Genomic DNA, 16,852 nt, shown 5'->3' on the forward strand with positions numbered 1-16,852 from the left:
CAATATATACGAGGTATCTAAACACTTTTTTCTAATATTAAATTACAATAGTTACAAGATAAATACAATATTTAAAAAAGAGGTAAGATTGCTTATCGTGTAAATGTAAACATAAAATAAATAAGAGAAAAAATTCGAGTTTTTTTGTAAATTTTATTTTAACTGAATAATAATATACTTCAAAATTTTTTTTTTTTTGTTATATTATATATATAACGAATTAAGATCAGTGCTAACCGCCATCAGAGATATCGATCCTTATACATGTATTTTGTATGTAAGCGCACATTCGCGTTGTCCGTATGTACGCGTGTGTGCGTGCGTGCGTGCGCTTGTATTGTGTGTCCCCATATGTCTCATCGTATTAAGAAATATTTTTCCACGTATTCAATAGCGAATAGCGCAATAACAACAGCAAGACGATCATATCTCCTTATAATTATAAGTAATATCTAGTGTATCTCGAGTAATCGTACGGATTACCGAGAAACATATTACCGGTATGTATATTCGGTTTTCATCATTTTGGTCTGTTGGTTTTTGATATTGCTGGACACGATAAGATTAATTTAATTAGTACAAATAGAGGATGCGCACTTAATAGTGCTTCCAATATTGCATCTTTTCTAAGAATTGTAATATTACAACAGTGACTTGTAATAGTAGTAGCGGTAATACGATAATAGAATAGCAATCGTAACAGTATAATAATATATTAGTTACGATAATAATAAAAATAATAGTAGTAATAATAACAGTAGTGTAGCATAATAATATTGTACCTAAAATAGTATGCAAGCTACAAGTAGAAATTTTGAATTAGCTGACAGCATTTGACTTACATATGTTGTAGAAATAGTTCATTAATGTATTTCGAGAAGAAAACACACCAGAGTGTTGCATATTACTACTTTTAGTAATATTAAGGTAATATCTCTTCCATGCAGTGCACATGATGCATATACCGATCATAAACTGCTTATTATTTATTCGTCCAGCATTCATTGTATTTTTTTTTTTTTTTTTTTTTTTTTTTAATTGATAATCTAAGGTACCATCAACTAACATCTCGCATATAGATTCATGGGGTGCCTCGCTGTTGCTGCGCGTGAATTTGGCGCGAAATACTACCGCGTCTCTTGATAAAATGGGCAAGAGTCTGCACTTTATACGTTTTCCATTTTTTATTAGATGGAATGGCGACAATTTTCCTGTATCAAAGTATAACGTTGTGATAAATCGTGTATGTATATTTTCGCAAAAGGATCTCCGCTTTTGATTCGGCTTTCCGTTCAATAGCATCTAACCGATTTGACAGAATATTTGACACGTAAAATGAGACGTTCACTTAGCTGTAAATGTAAATATTACAGAAAAGCTATATCTATATGAAAGCTGTATCTATAATTATTTAATTTGATCATTTTAAAACGCTTATTCATTTTATTGGTTCTAATATTTGTTAAGAACATGAATGGATCACGTTACGTGAAATATTCTGTACTTCTATCTTTCTATCATTCCACATTCAATGTTCGGTATGGATATTTTGCTATCACATGTCTGTTAAGGGTATTGGAATTAAGCGCAATAATAATATTTTATATATTAATATATGTGTAATCACACATGATCGACTAAGCTAAGCGTCATTCTCTTTGCTTGACTGAAGCATTCGCCGGCGGCATCTTATCTATTTCTAAAGTTATAAGACAGGAAAAAAAACGGAAATAAGTGAACATAACTTCATGTTCATAGTTGTGGATCTACTTTCTCCATAAAGAAGTGCTTTCAAAATTTATCACACGTGAGATAAATGAAGAATAATCAAAAACGAATTCATCGTAAATACTTTTTTCTTTCTTATACATTGCATCGTCGAATATTTCACCAGCATGCTTTCTTTCCTTTTCAATCGTCAGACATTGCTTATTAGAGTTAATCCATTTGGTCTGGCTTATTTATTATAGGCGAATAATTTCACGATTTAGTAATACCACGAATAAGTTCACGACTTCTCATTAAAAAAAAATTCCAGTTTTGTGTTAAATTATTGTATATTATCATTATTTGTGTGTTCGCAATGAAGATCCGATCATCACAAATTTATACGATTATCGATATTTTTATTTACACTTGGAGGTATTTCTGTTCTTGAGAGAAAGCTTGAATTCACTATATATTCAATCCCCATATCCTGAGCATTGTTGCCTATCATGAGGCTTCGTTGTCGCTCATATCAATGATGAGAGATATTTCGAGGATCGTTGTGCGTCGCTCTACGAGGTGCCCTTATAGTGAATGAAGAAGAAAGTGAGGAACATAAAATAGGCGATTGGAAAAGTGATCCTGGCTATCACATCAATTGTTTTCGCCACCCTAATTGGATGCGGCGGGTCTTTTTTCCTTAGCTGTAAAAAGAAATTTTTAGTTATCACGATCAGGCTTAAGATTTTTTAAAACATACACATCGTATCAATCAGAGCTTTTGATATAAAGTTTAGTAATAAACGAGAAAAAAATACAGAAATAAATCGGTTTTACGTATTTGATTTACAACAAATGTAAAAAATTATTCTTTATTTCTTTTATACGTATATGCCAAATGATGTAAATTTGAAATACAAGTATACAGAGTGAGTCATTTTAATATCCTCCATATCCTAAATATCTTTTTCTATGCTTTTTACAAAAAAAAGTTTCGTACAAAAGTTTTGTGACTTTGATATAAAATGGTATCATTGGTTTGATCTTGGACGAAGTGAGATTTAGCATGAGGTTATTTCAAGGTCATTTTTATTTTTTTAAATAAAACCACTTTAATTTGTTTACATAAATCAATTCCTCGCAATATTCAGCGTAAAATGTTATAAGAATAGTATGGCCAAAAATTTAATTTACGAGATATTTTATATTTTAATTTGACATAATTTTACATAAACTTTATGAAATATCTCATAAAATATTTACTTTTCGATTATTCTACCTCAATATTTTTATGCACAAAATAATGGAAGGAATCAATTGGTGTAAGAAAAACACATAGTTTTTTTAAGAATAAATATGAATATGCAACAAGAAGCCATATATTTTTTTAATAACTGTGTAATAATATGTTTTTCTTACACTAATTGATTCCTCTCATTATTATCACGGCCCTGAATTTAACCTAAATTTAATCTACGGGGTGGGGGTAATCCCGTTATAGCAGGATTCCAAAATTTTGTATAATACGCTATTACAGGGTTCCACTATATTTTTTAAAATGCTAGTTTTATATTTTTCCAGAAAAAATAAAAGGAGCATAATATTTATATAATATTTATATTTATGATTTGTATAATATGATAATGTATTATTACTTATATGCGTAATAAGTTTACTTACTTCGGCCGTACAACCATTCGTTGCCGTGTGTGTGCAAGGATTAGGTCCACAGTTAGTGCAAGTGACGATCTCGTTTGTTCCAGTAGTACCACCAGTGGTAGCTCCGCCTTCCCGCTTCTTTTTACCCTGCGACAGGGTCTCCGTAGAAGAAACTTATAATGACAATATGTCGTTTTTCAAACAACGATTCATCCTTTAGATTCTTTCCCGTTTTTTCTTCTTTAGATTATTCCCTTCTACGGTTTTTTTCAAAATATCCCAAATATATATTGACGAGTGTTTATAGTTTTTTACGTATTCATCGAGCATCTATATTGATTTTTTAAACATTTTTATATATACAAACGAGTATGATTCAAATGATTGATAAGCAGATGAAAATGGAAACATTCTCCATCTCTTTTTTTAATATGCATATAATAACAGTAAAATAATTTATTTTCCGAAGAGATACATAATAATAAATAAATAATCAATAGCATAACTTTTTATATAAACGTATTAAATAATAATGTAAGCATACTAACAAAAAAAAATTTTAATAAGAATAGAATTAAATTTGCACATATATGTATGTGACTTTTTTTAAAAACTATGCACCCAACACGAATATCATTTTTGTGTTATAAACGGATGCAAAACATTCATCATTATTTTGTCTGGCAAAAGTTTCATCAATAATCGTTACTATCTTAAAATAGCATCGAATATTCTCGATCATATATCGAAAGAGAATAATAATAGCGAGCTGTCTTTTTTGCTTAAAAGATGTAAAAGAATACAAAATACAAAAAACTTTCTCTACCTAATACATGACTTGATTACAATAATCTTTGATAAATCAGAAATTACATATGATAAATTTTATCAAGATCGCGACGAAAAGGACGTAAATTAAATATCAATATTCGCGGAAATTGTCTTTGCCCATTGCGGAAATCATCAAAAAGTGAATCGTTCTTTTTTATAATAATTTAAAGTTATTTATTAGAGAGAGTATATATGTATATCAACATTTTTTCGTGCCTCTGCGGTATAACTTAAAAATTACATGCCATATAAATATCTACTTACTCTATTTCACATCGGATCTAGATCGACTTCTTACTACAAAAAATAATTTGAAGCTTATATTTATAAGTTTCTTTCTCGAACAGTTATTACCGTTTTTATCATTAGAAATTTAATAAATTTGCGAAGTAATCCGAATCCAATACGATTCTTATTGGACAAATGTTGCATTATGAGAAAGATTATAACATTAATTAGTTACGGGAGATCCGATGTGAACATTATTTTCGTACAAACAACTGTACAGCTCTAAACGATTTGTTTGGTGAAATATTTCCTCAAACACATGTCGTCCTTACAAAATAAATCGCTGTTGTCACTATATATATAATCAGATAATTTCTCTGCAATTTCTTCAAAATTTTATGAGAAAGACGATGTAAGAAGATTGCAACCAATTTTTGTATTTAATTATATTACATTTTTAAATTATATTTATTTGAATTTAAATAGCTCGTATAGAATTAATTAGATTAAAATTATTCCTGGACATTTTTAAATATAGTAATAAAATTTTTTTGATAATATGGTTTTAAAACATAATTTATAATAAAAAGTAATTTATAGTATACAAAATGGTTTACTTCTCGGTATATCTTTCTAGGTGATCTCGTTTGAAAATATTTGCGATAAAACTACGAATTTTTGATCGGATTTTCGCACCGCCTTGCGTCTTGCAAAAAATATCTCGTTTTAAGCTTATGCTATGTGTTAGTTCAAATGAGACTTAGTTCAATGGCAGAAGCAATTTGTTGATACCACAATAAATGGATCTATATATGGTATATTATATAAATGTGTGTGTGGACTCATACAAAATAACGAAGTAATAACTTGTAATTAGTTACATGTTTTATTATTTTTCGCGTATAATCTTAATTTTAATTTTCGACTCAAAATAATTTGTTTATTATTATTATTTGTCTATTATTTGTGATTTTTGCATTAATAATAGGATCTGTTATGTAGCTTGATGAGTTACGATATTACGAGAGCTTTTTCTACTTCGTTGGTCCTGATTGAAATTGATAATTAATGATCATGAAAGATATGCTTAAAAAATATCGAACGCAGAAAGCATTTGAAATAAAGATAATTATAAAAAAATTATTTTTCTGGTTTTTTCGACTGCATGCTCATCTTCTTAAGTTTTTCTGTTTTAAAAATGCTGTTTGCGCAAATGATGGTCCTTAATATGCCAGCGGCCATGATGTTTCTATTTAGAATATTTTTTTTTTAGTATATCTATTATCATTCAGAAGTTTTCCTGGTTGTTTATATTTTTGTATTTTTGATGTATTTCACAAGAGAGAGGGAAAAAGATTAGCGAGAGAAAACTTTCCGAAAACTCAATTATGACATTAATTATAAAAATAGAAAAATATCGACATAGAATATAAATATTTAACACCATTTTGCTGTTTAAAGAAAGATTTATAATGTGCAATAAAAATTACCTTGTGCGAAAAATCCTGGTCGCTGGTAATACAGCAGAAGCAATTAAAATAATCGCAAAAGGAGACATCAATATTTCGTAACGAATGCTTTTACGATAGAAACAAACAAGAAAATACCAATTATTAATATTAAAATTTTTACGAAACGAATAAGAAAAGTCAATTATTAGAGAGCACTATCAAATAATTTTAAAAAAGTTACTATTTGATAATCAAACACAAACAAGAAAATTAAGATCCTGAATTCAGCAGAATGCAAAACTTGAATATAGTATAACATTTGTATACATATATACTTTTTATAAATTATGTAAAAGTAATTAGATTATATGCAAAACGATTAAGAAATAATTAAAAGCGCCTTTTTCTCTTTATTATTGCGTAAATTGGCTTGTTATAAATAATGATATTATCCTCGTTAAAGCATCAAAAATATCGAAATATCAAATAAAACATTGAATGAAATTATAGCATGCACTCATACATGTGCATGCTCTCATGCATTTCATGCAGTCGTAGTACGTACATTTTAATGATTTTTCGTCATCAATATATGTAAAACGCAGACCAGAAAAGTAAGGACGGAGGAGAATAAGAATTTATAAAACAAGAGAAAGATTCTTTCCTCCTTATATAGCCATATTATATATTTTACAATATATAAATGTATAGTAATTTGCTAAAATAACGCAACTATGAAGTCATATCTTTAAACTTGATAACTTGGATGTAGCTTTTATTCAGAGAGACAGAGAGAGATAGAGAGAGAGAGAGAGAGAGAGAGAGAGAGAGAGAGAGAATTTAACTGTATTATATTTAAGATTAATCAAACTATGCGACTTGAGTTGCTTATCACTCATTCATTATAAAATAAAGAGAATAAATTTCTTTTCTTTTGTGCATTTACATATGCGTTTGCAACTAACCCAAAATGCACACATTTACTATACATTGAAAAAACACAAACAGAAATATACTTTGTACGATTTGTTGTGTGTGTATATGTATCGATTTTATCATTACTTTATAATTTTTTTTAAATATTATATGCAAAAATATCTTATGTGATAACATCTTAATGTGGTAACATCTTTTTTCGGTTTATATAGCTAAATTTATAGTTAAAGTTTTTCAAATGAGAGTTAGGATATCTGGATAATAATTTTTAATTAGCACTCCGATTTGTCATATGTAATGAGCTATATGTTCGAAAAAATTTACTTATCAGAGAGCACTTGAATGACCAATCAGAAAAAAACAAAGATTTCTTTGTTTTGGTTGATCATTTAAACACTATTCTATTCCAAATTTTTGAAAGCAATCAGGGAGAAAACGGCATATATTGTACAATAGAATGACGTATTAAATCTATACACATACATATGTAATGTGTATGTGTATATACACTGGATTTTGTCGTATTAAACCGTCTTTGTCTTTATTTTTTGGAAAATGTATGTATGTTTAACTAACTATGCTTTTTCCACACATAGTTGCCATAATAAAAACAAATAGAAATATCATTATGACAACAACGAAAAAATCTTCCTATACATAAGGAAAAACAAATACAGTCTAATTTTTAAAATATCAAAATAAACATTTCTTATTTCATAAATTTATCCTTGTTGCGAAATTTTTACTTTTTTATACTCATCATATATCATCAGTAAAATATGCACACGAAAGTATAATAATAAATATATAAAATATACGCACGTAAGAAGTCTGGAAGAATAGTGAGAACAAGTATCTGTATTTGTATATGATGTGTATCGTGTCAGTATGTTTTTAGGACGCAGTTAAGATTTTACACGTGCATTGCTTTATTTTTCTTTTCTAATTAATCTTCATTTTGATACTGTTATTTATATGAAATTATACTTTCATCATAATATATTTCTCTCTCGGATTATAATATTCTGAATTTCTTTCATAATTGAATTTCGAAAAATCATAGAATTGCAACATTTTGCAATTTAAATTTTGCGGAAACCAAAAACGCGCAAATTCATGACCGCATCCTAATGCAATAGAAAATCTTACCAAAGGGCTGGCCAATATAATTCCTATCCTGCTGAGTACCGCTGGGAGCCGCTGCAACATCACAGACACCAAACAAAGAGACTTACTCACCAACATTTCCACCAACCAATTTCTTACTAATCGTGTTTATAACAGAAACAGACAGACGGAAAAAGAAAGAAAGAGAGTGTGAGAAAGATACAGAGAGAAAAAAGAAAGAGAAAATAAAGAATACATCCGATTTTTCTTTTTTATATTCTCCTTCATCATTTTTCAATATATCTTGTTTTCATTAACTTTTCTGAGCGACGAACGAAATGTTTCCTCATGTGATTTTTAAGTTATTAAATAAATTAATTGAACAATAGAATTTTTTTATTTAAAGTGTTTTTGACAACCTTCTCTGACAAAATATAGCATTTAAATATTAATCGCGTCCTATATACATATACAATTATATTATCATTCATTTAATAAACCTAATTTAAAATATATTAATTTTATATGAAAATTTATTTTAATATAAGAAGCGTAATTTAATTGTAAGATAAAAATATTTTAGAGACCAAGAGACATAGAGATAAAGATAGGAAATATATTCATTTAAAATATTTGAATGTAAAAAAAACCAAAGCGAGAAATTAATGAAGATAATGACAGAAAAGAGGAATTGTAAGTAAAAATATTAAGATAATGAAATTGAAGTAAAAATATTAGGATAATAAAAGTGAAAGTAAAAATAAGTGAAAATGAAAAATAAAAAAGATCTGAGAATTGATAGAAACAAAAAAATAATCAAATTTTAGAATATGTACTGAAAGGGCCATAGCTGATTTTTGCTGTGCTCAATATGTATCTGTTTTTGCCTGCTTACCGCAATACACATGCGTCAATCATAAATGTAATGAGCCTTTAAATGACAGCATCAAGCATCGAACGTCAAGCGTCTACATAAAAAATTATTGAGCAAAATTCTATTTATTTCAACATACAATAAATGTTGTTATTATTAAACAAAATATATTATAGAACATCATTACTAGCAGTGCAGATTAAAATAAAATTTAAAAAAAATGCAACAAGAGATTTTAGATTTAGATAGTTGAAATATTCAAATAAATAAAACACAAATACGAATTCACGCAATATATACTTTCTAGTGTCTAGTTGGAAAACCTTAGATTTAAAAATTATAAAAAAATGACAATGAAACTGTTTAAAGAACTATTATAAATAGTAAGAGATGATTTACAAAGAAACAGTATGTTCTAAACATGTAGAAAAAAAATTAGAAAAATTAATCCTTTAATGCTCTTGGTTAAATTCTAATATACACTGTTGGTAATGATGTTTAATAATATATTTTGTTTAATAATAATATTTATTGTATAATGTAAATAAATATCAATATATTTTTGTGAATATCAGAACATAATCTTTTCTATCTCGATCGAACTCGTGTAACTCACCATAATATCGCAAGAAGCTGGAATCTATCTCATTTAGAATCCTGCGCAATGATTTTCTGCTCAGACACTCGACGCTTTATGCTATCCTGTAATAGCACCTTCATAGAATGACTTTCATCTTTTTTTCTTTTCAAAAAAAGATGATTTTCAAAAAGGACGATTTCACGTCGCTCGTTATCATCTTGCTGCAAGCGCATAGATGTGATTTTGGACAGATAAAGATAAATAGATGTCGACAACTTCTGGTCCTGACTTACAATTAGATCAATTATGGCCTTTCCAATACGTTCTAAGGATCAAATTGTAAAGACGTACATATCACAGTCTCTTTCAAAAAAAATGAACGTTCTTGAAAAAATACCGCTCTATTTATGCCAGTGATGCTTGCTGTATGTTGAATTAACTGTCTATTTAAGATATGGTCGAGTTTTTCTTTTTTCTGCTCTTTTTTTAAACATGTCTTTTGGATACCTTTGTGTGCTAACTCTAAAGCATTGGTGTGTTACACAATGAATGTTGCTAAACACATATCATCGAACATCAATCTTCGAATAATCTCAATATTTGATCGATTATTGCTAATAAAAATCCGGCACAATTCGCGCGCGATCCGATGAATTTGCGGTTTACGAATAAAAAATTAGCTGAAATTTGATAGAAAATAACACTCACACTCTCTAGAAAAAAGAAAAAACGAATTAAAAAATATAGAAATTTCGAGAGATGCAGATATTAGAAAAGATCATACTGCTGTTTGTGCAAAGTCACACCAACAAGTTCATATGTGCAAGATGTAAACGCGACAAAAAAACGAAGGACATGTCAATAAGTATCAAACATTCTATATGGAAAATTTATTTCTAAAAAATTTGACAAAACTCAAAACATATTATAGCTTAAACAATTATTTTTATTTACGATTACCCTTTGCATACTTATATACGCCACTATAGTGGTTTTCCCCTAAGCAATTTTATAGAATGAAACGTGCCATACGAGCCACTATAGTAGCTCTCTTTTATGTTGTATTGAGTGCCACTGGACACCCTGTTTTTGCAAAACAATAATGTTATCATATGTTTTTATGTATCTGCATACGTTTTATCAAAAAAAAAATATTTTATACTATATTTTATATTATAAAAGTCTGATAAATTACATAGCGCGAACAGCGAAAAATCGATTATTCTAATATCAATAAAATATGTTTCGCAATAGAGCTGCGTCCAGTTTAGCCGTAACAAAATAGTTAATATGATCATGATTGTATATAAATTTTAGAAATAACATTTGGAAATCCATAGCTTTTCATCGCGTCCACATATATGTATATTTACCAGAATTTTTGATCGCAAGTCAATATGAGATCAGTATGATAAGTATGAGATTTCCAATTTTTTATACACACATATGTTTACCTGACGCATGATTATACCTATTCCGTTTGGTACATATAAAACCTGTTTCCTTGTCACCATCTTCTTACGAAATGTTCTTATTCGATGAAATCAGAAAGATGATCCCAAAGCTATGATTTTACAATTAAGTTAAACTCGATGTAAGACTTCACAGAATATACGAAGTCTCAATTTGCTTCTGTTAAAAAAAAATCTGATCCTTATAAGATTATATTATCGATACCGATAATCTTTATCTAATATCGATGTCAGTAATATTTATCATTGTATCGCAAAATAGTAACTCGGAGAGATATCGCTCAGAGTGTAGGATATCGTTTCAAATTTATTTACTTGTGCAAACGCGGGAAATCTGTGTTTGTTTGTGGTCTCAACAATAATGATTAAAAATCTTACTGTCCACATAAATTAACAGGATGATTAATAATTGCTTCGTAAAATTTATTCGTATTATTTTATTATTTACTAGTCGTGTACGAAGTTATTATTAGAACCGATTTAAAACATTTTGATATACAATATTTCTCTCGTATTTATAAACTAAACCCATATTTACATACTAGAGTCGTATTTATATAATTGACAATTAATCGTCATTATGCGAAATTAAAAGCATGAAAAATTTCAGTTCAAATTATTTGATTTTAATCGACGGTGACTAGTTTCTTCAATCAATTTTCCAAATATTAAATTAACTATGAAAAAATGATTTATATCATTTCTCTGTGTGTGTGTGTGGGGGGGGGGGGAAGGGGGTGTAGGTGTGTGCGTATGGGTGTAGTTGTGTGGGTGCTGGGTGTGAGGGTATGTGGGTGTGTGTGAACGTGCGTGCAGGCAGAGGCATTACAAATTATAAAATGTTTTTTTATACATGTTGACATAAATCGATACAATTTAAAAATAAATATAATATTTGGAATAGCAATTGGAAAAAGCAGTCACCATTGATTAAAATAAAATAATCTGTCACATATAATTTTTATACTTTTACTTTATTTATATAAATATGAATCTAGTATGTAAATATATACATACATGTATATGTATGCGCACCCGTGTTTGTGCGTGTGTGCGCGCGTGCGCGCGTGTGCGCGTTGCGTGTGTGCCTGTGTGCCTGTGTGCCTGTGTGCCTGTGTGCCAGTGTGCCTGTGCGCCTGTGCGCGCGCGCGTGTGTGTGTGTGTGTGTGTGTGTGTGTTAATTGATATTAATTGTATGAAAAAGGCAGTGCGGCTCCATTCACACAAAATTTGCATTGTTGAATATCCGGGACAAGAGTGCTATTTATGTGTCGCGTCGAACAAAATGTCAATCAGCAAAATACCTGGGTGACGGGGTTTTCGCCTGGACGATAGACAACGTTGTGCATCGGCCGCTTGCGACCAACATAGTTCACGCAAACAAATTCGAGAAGACTCGCGTAGATGAAGCACATGCACACCCCGTCCCATACATTCATGGCAGTCAGGTTTGAAACGACGGGCAGCGTTCCCCGGAAGCCATTCGACGTAGTGAAAAAGTTGAGCATTGTTGTTACACCTAAAACACGATTGAAGATACTAGTTTTAATTTTCAAGATATTCATATTAAAAGCTACTACTTCTTTGATTTAATTGCGAAGTACCTAATATCTAATGTAAGCTTAAAAACAGGTAAAATTAATGACCTTTAAATTTAAATAAAAATATTTAAAATTTCAAAAATATTCAAAAAAAAAAATTTTAAATAAGTTTTTATATTAATTTATATATTTATATTTGTTATTTGTTATTTGTCTGAGACAAATGTCTGACAGACATCTAGCTTTATCATTTAATATCTTGTTTCCCTGATAAAATTCAAAACTCATATATAAACAATCGTCACAAAAATAAATTCGAAAAAATTTCTTGAAAAATTTATTATAAAATTATAAAAGAAGTTTATCTATGATAAAATTTTATAAATATTATGTAAATTTATTAAATAATAAATAATTTATACAATATTAAAAATATTGTGCAATAGTCAAATTTTTATTAAAATTAAATCGGAATGTATTCGTATAAAACTTTCGTTTTTCGCGACAATTATGAAATGACATTGTGTCGTATAAACTCACCGATCATCACTCGCGCCGGCACGGCGTTCCATTCAAGCCAGAATGTGATGAAAGAGCTGGTTACCAAAATAATACCCGGGATGAAAACCGTGGTAAAGTAGAAAGAACGATCTCGCGTAAAGATTAGATCCACTTTTAAGCAGCTGTAATTACCTAAATCACGTACACGCAATTTCATTTTTTATGTTGGCACAAGGATCAAAATAAATTCATATTTTAGAAGAATAGAAAGAGAATAATAATATTTTGATGTCGATACGAATAGAAGTGAATTATTAATGGACAATTACTCGAATAGATACTTAAATATTAAAAATTAGTTTTTTACTTACTAATCTGCTAATAATAATAATAAGTTAATTCAAAATTAAATATAATTTTTAGAGGGCTATGCAAGGTCTTTTTTTGAAATTACATATAAAGATTTTGCTCTAACAATAAGAAGTAATATTACAATGTATTTAATATATAAGGAAAAATATATGACATTGAGTTCAAAACGTTATAATGTCTCGCGGTTTTGTTCAAAGATAAAAATATTTTAACTTTTGTCAAATAACATACAAATAAATATTTATAGATTTTTGAAACTACAAGTTTTAGAATCATGGTGATTACAAATCTGAGATCAAAACTACAAATTTTAAAATCGTAAATCTAACATGGCGAATCAAAAAGATTAAACTTTACGGAAAGATTTCACCTCATCGATCACTTTGATTTTCACACGTATTATAGTAGATAGCGTCCTGAATCACGTGCATTTTGAATCATTGCAATCGTTGCGGACTCTTTCTGGAATACGATACTTTAGAAGTATTGCATTTTTATATTTGATTATATTAGTCAACGCAATTTCTATCTCTCAGAGTAAATTAATGTCTATATGTAAAAATCACATACTTGATGAACCACAATATATTGAATCCGTTATTTTTAATTTTGTAATTTTAGTCTCAGATTTATGATCAGCAATCTCAAAAATTTGTAAATACTAAATTTTATGTGAATAAAATAATGCTGTATTTTTGTCGCTTTATAAGCCACATTTGTTTGAATCTTTGGTATCTTTTTATATATTTTAAGAAAAGAAAAAAAAACAGTATATATATATAATACATCTTATCAATTTGTGGCTATCAAACATCGTATTCACAAAAGCATTTCAAGCACTTGAGCAAAGTACTAACGTATTGGCATCAAAAAAGGATCTGTCGGAAGATTGACAGGCATGAAAGAACACATCTATCATTAGGGAACATCAAACTATGATAAAACAATTTTTTTTACGAATAACCCCAATACAACTTCTTGCTTATTTTTCATATTTCTTGAATATAAAAAAAAATATATGAACATTCAATAATTACGAGGCGAACAGTTCGTGTAAATATCATTTAATTAATATTGTTCATATGCTTTGTTAAATAATTTGAAGCTCCCGTTTTATTTGGATTTTTCTTGGGAATTAATTTCAAGCAAAATCTTTATTTTATGGCGCGAATATCTAGTAGCAAAAATAAAAAATTATGTGCGAAAATGTTTTGCAAATAAAAATATAAACATATGAAAAAAGCGAAGCTTATATGAACAGCGACAAAAATAAAATTTATTTACAAGAACAATTCTAGCTATCTTATTGTTAATATAATTTATATGTTTAAAGTTATTCAAGAATTTAAACTATCTACTGCACATAAATATTTTTTCATCAGAACTTACATAATTTTATACATTTTAAATAATTTTAATTAGAGTGTATCCATCTTTTGATGCTTACCATACTTTAAAATAAAAAGATTTTTAAAAAATATTTTTACCCCATAATATCATCAAAAAATATGAAACACTATAAATAAGCAAGCACTTATGAGCGATAGTATAGTATTATAATAATTTTATATAAAATTACGATTTAAGTTTACTAAGCGCTGATACAAATACCCTTCCTTTTTGTTACTGTATATAATATGCAGGGTGTCCCAAAATTGATAGTAGAAAGGAGGCATTTTACATGTCAAAGGCATACAGGTAAAAATAAGGTAAAATTGTCCTATTGAACATGTGTTCGGAATCGCACCCCCTCTGAGTTGCAGCCGCCCAAAGTTTCCCGAAAAAACTCGAATTTTATATATTGTCTAAACTTGGGCTTTGAATTTTACAAAAATTGGTACATATACGTATTTTTGTGCGTTTTATTCATTTTTGGTATCAAAAATTATATACAATCTACAGAAAATTTGATTTTTTAGGGGAAACTTTAGATGGCTGTAACTCAGAGGAGTACCTTTCCGGATACATGTTCATCGAACAATTTTACATTCTTTTGACCTGTAGAATATGCCTCTTTTTTCTACTATCAATTCTGGGATACCGTGTATATATACAGAGTATTCCAGACCATCTGTATACCTCTTTTAAAATGAAAATAAATGGCTTTTATCAAAAATCGCGAACATTTTTTAAGTAAATCGGGTACGCTCTATGGAATGGTGACCTTGAAGTTGACCTTAAACTTAATCTTGAGGGTCAATTGAAGGTCAACTTTGATTTTTTAAATGGAAACCCCCTTTTTTATTGCATATTCTTGTAGCTTATCTCGAGAGCTTTTCAAAACACTATAATAAAGTATTTTTTCATTAAGTACTTTTCAAGTTATTTTATATCTTTATCTGGTATATTTTGATATAAAAAATAAAATATCATATAAAATATTTAGTTTCCGATAATCTTACCATAATACTTTTATGTTTAGAATAATGAGACTCAATGAGAAATCAATTAATGTAAAACAAGATAATTGTTTAAAAAAATACATTGTAAATAATTACATACTTTTTCTTAAAAACAATTATTTTTTTCTTATATTAATTCATTAAAGTTTTCCGAAAAAAAGGAAATTTTCTAAAAAATTATTTAATAATTTCTGAACAAAGAAAAATAATGTAACGAAATTTTGTATGTAGCGTTGCTGAAGATCTCTTAAACGTAAAAAAATTAACTCCCCATCTCAACCAGTAGCGTAAATATGGAACTTGTTGATGTTAAATATTTAATACTTATTGTTAGAGAGAGCTCCGCGTATACAGGGTGAGTCATTTTAATGTCCCCATTTAAATATCTTATTTCTTATACCTTTTACGCACAAAAATTTTGTTCAAGTTTTGTGACTTCGAGGGGGATAAGGTACTATTGGTTTTATGTAATAACAAGATAGAAAAATGGTTTAATTTAACTACAAGATAAAAAAAACCTATAATTGTGTTTTTAAGAACAAATATGTAGCTGCACGTTGCAAATTCATATTGTTTCTTAAAACAATTATGTGTTTTCTTTACACCAATTGACTCCAATTATTATCCTTTCATGCACATTATTTTGTGTATAAACATATTGAAGTAAAATAATCGAAAAATGAATATTCTCTCTCTCTCTCTCTCTCTCTCTCTCTCTCTCTCTCTCTCTCTCTTTGTCTCTCTCTTTACGAGATATTTTATAATTTATGTAAAATTATATCAAAGTAAAGTATAAAATATCTCCTTAACTATTTAATTTTATAACTTTTCACATCGAATATTGCGAAGAATCGATTTATATAAACAAATTAAAATGGTTTGTTTAAAAAAATTAACATGACTTTAAAATAATCTCATGACTTTCAGCCAAAATAAAACCCATGTGGGACCATCTTATGCCCTTCTCGAAATCATAAAACTTTTATACAAAACATTTTTTTGTCAAAGACGTGGGAAAAATATTTAGGTAGAAACATTAAAATAGTCCATCCTATATATATATATATATATATATATATATATATATATATATATATAACGTATATTTAACAAATTTGTTTTATAATAAAAAAATGTATCCTTGCAGAATATTCCAAAGATTTATAATGCAAAATATACAATTCAAATATA

General features: G+C 28.4%; 1 protein-coding gene across 11 annotated transcripts in view; it reads right to left on the reverse strand.

Moving 5' to 3' along the window:
* Window positions 1-1,004: 1,004 nt before the first annotated feature.
* The window catches only part of Phcl-1 (pH-sensitive chloride channel 1), a 47,737-nt gene continuing 31,889 nt past the window's right edge, over window positions 1,005-16,852 (reverse strand). For 5 of the 11 annotated variants that reach the window (XM_070299501.1, XM_070299496.1, XM_070299502.1 and 2 more), the window contains 5 exons: window positions 12,927-13,079; window positions 12,150-12,364; window positions 7,962-8,012; window positions 3,388-3,504; window positions 1,005-2,411 (listed from right to left, as the gene is read on the reverse strand). In XM_070299501.1, coding sequence (XP_070155602.1) covers window positions 2,280-2,411; window positions 3,388-3,504; window positions 7,962-8,012; window positions 12,150-12,364; window positions 12,927-13,079 — 668 coding nt within the window. In that variant the 3' untranslated portion in view covers window positions 1,005-2,279. Of the gene's footprint in view, window positions 2,412-3,387; window positions 3,526-7,961; window positions 8,013-12,149; window positions 12,365-12,926; window positions 13,080-16,852 lie in introns of all 11 variants that reach the window. The other 6 variants (XM_070299505.1, XM_070299500.1, XM_070299506.1 and 3 more) reach the window with 3 other exon arrangements.

The sequence above is a fragment of the Polyergus mexicanus genome, unplaced genomic scaffold (assembly GCF_030449975.1).
Source record: "Polyergus mexicanus isolate NDT 795.1 unplaced genomic scaffold, iyPolMexi1.0 SCAF_7, whole genome shotgun sequence".
Taxonomy (NCBI): domain Eukaryota; kingdom Metazoa; phylum Arthropoda; class Insecta; order Hymenoptera; family Formicidae; genus Polyergus; species Polyergus mexicanus.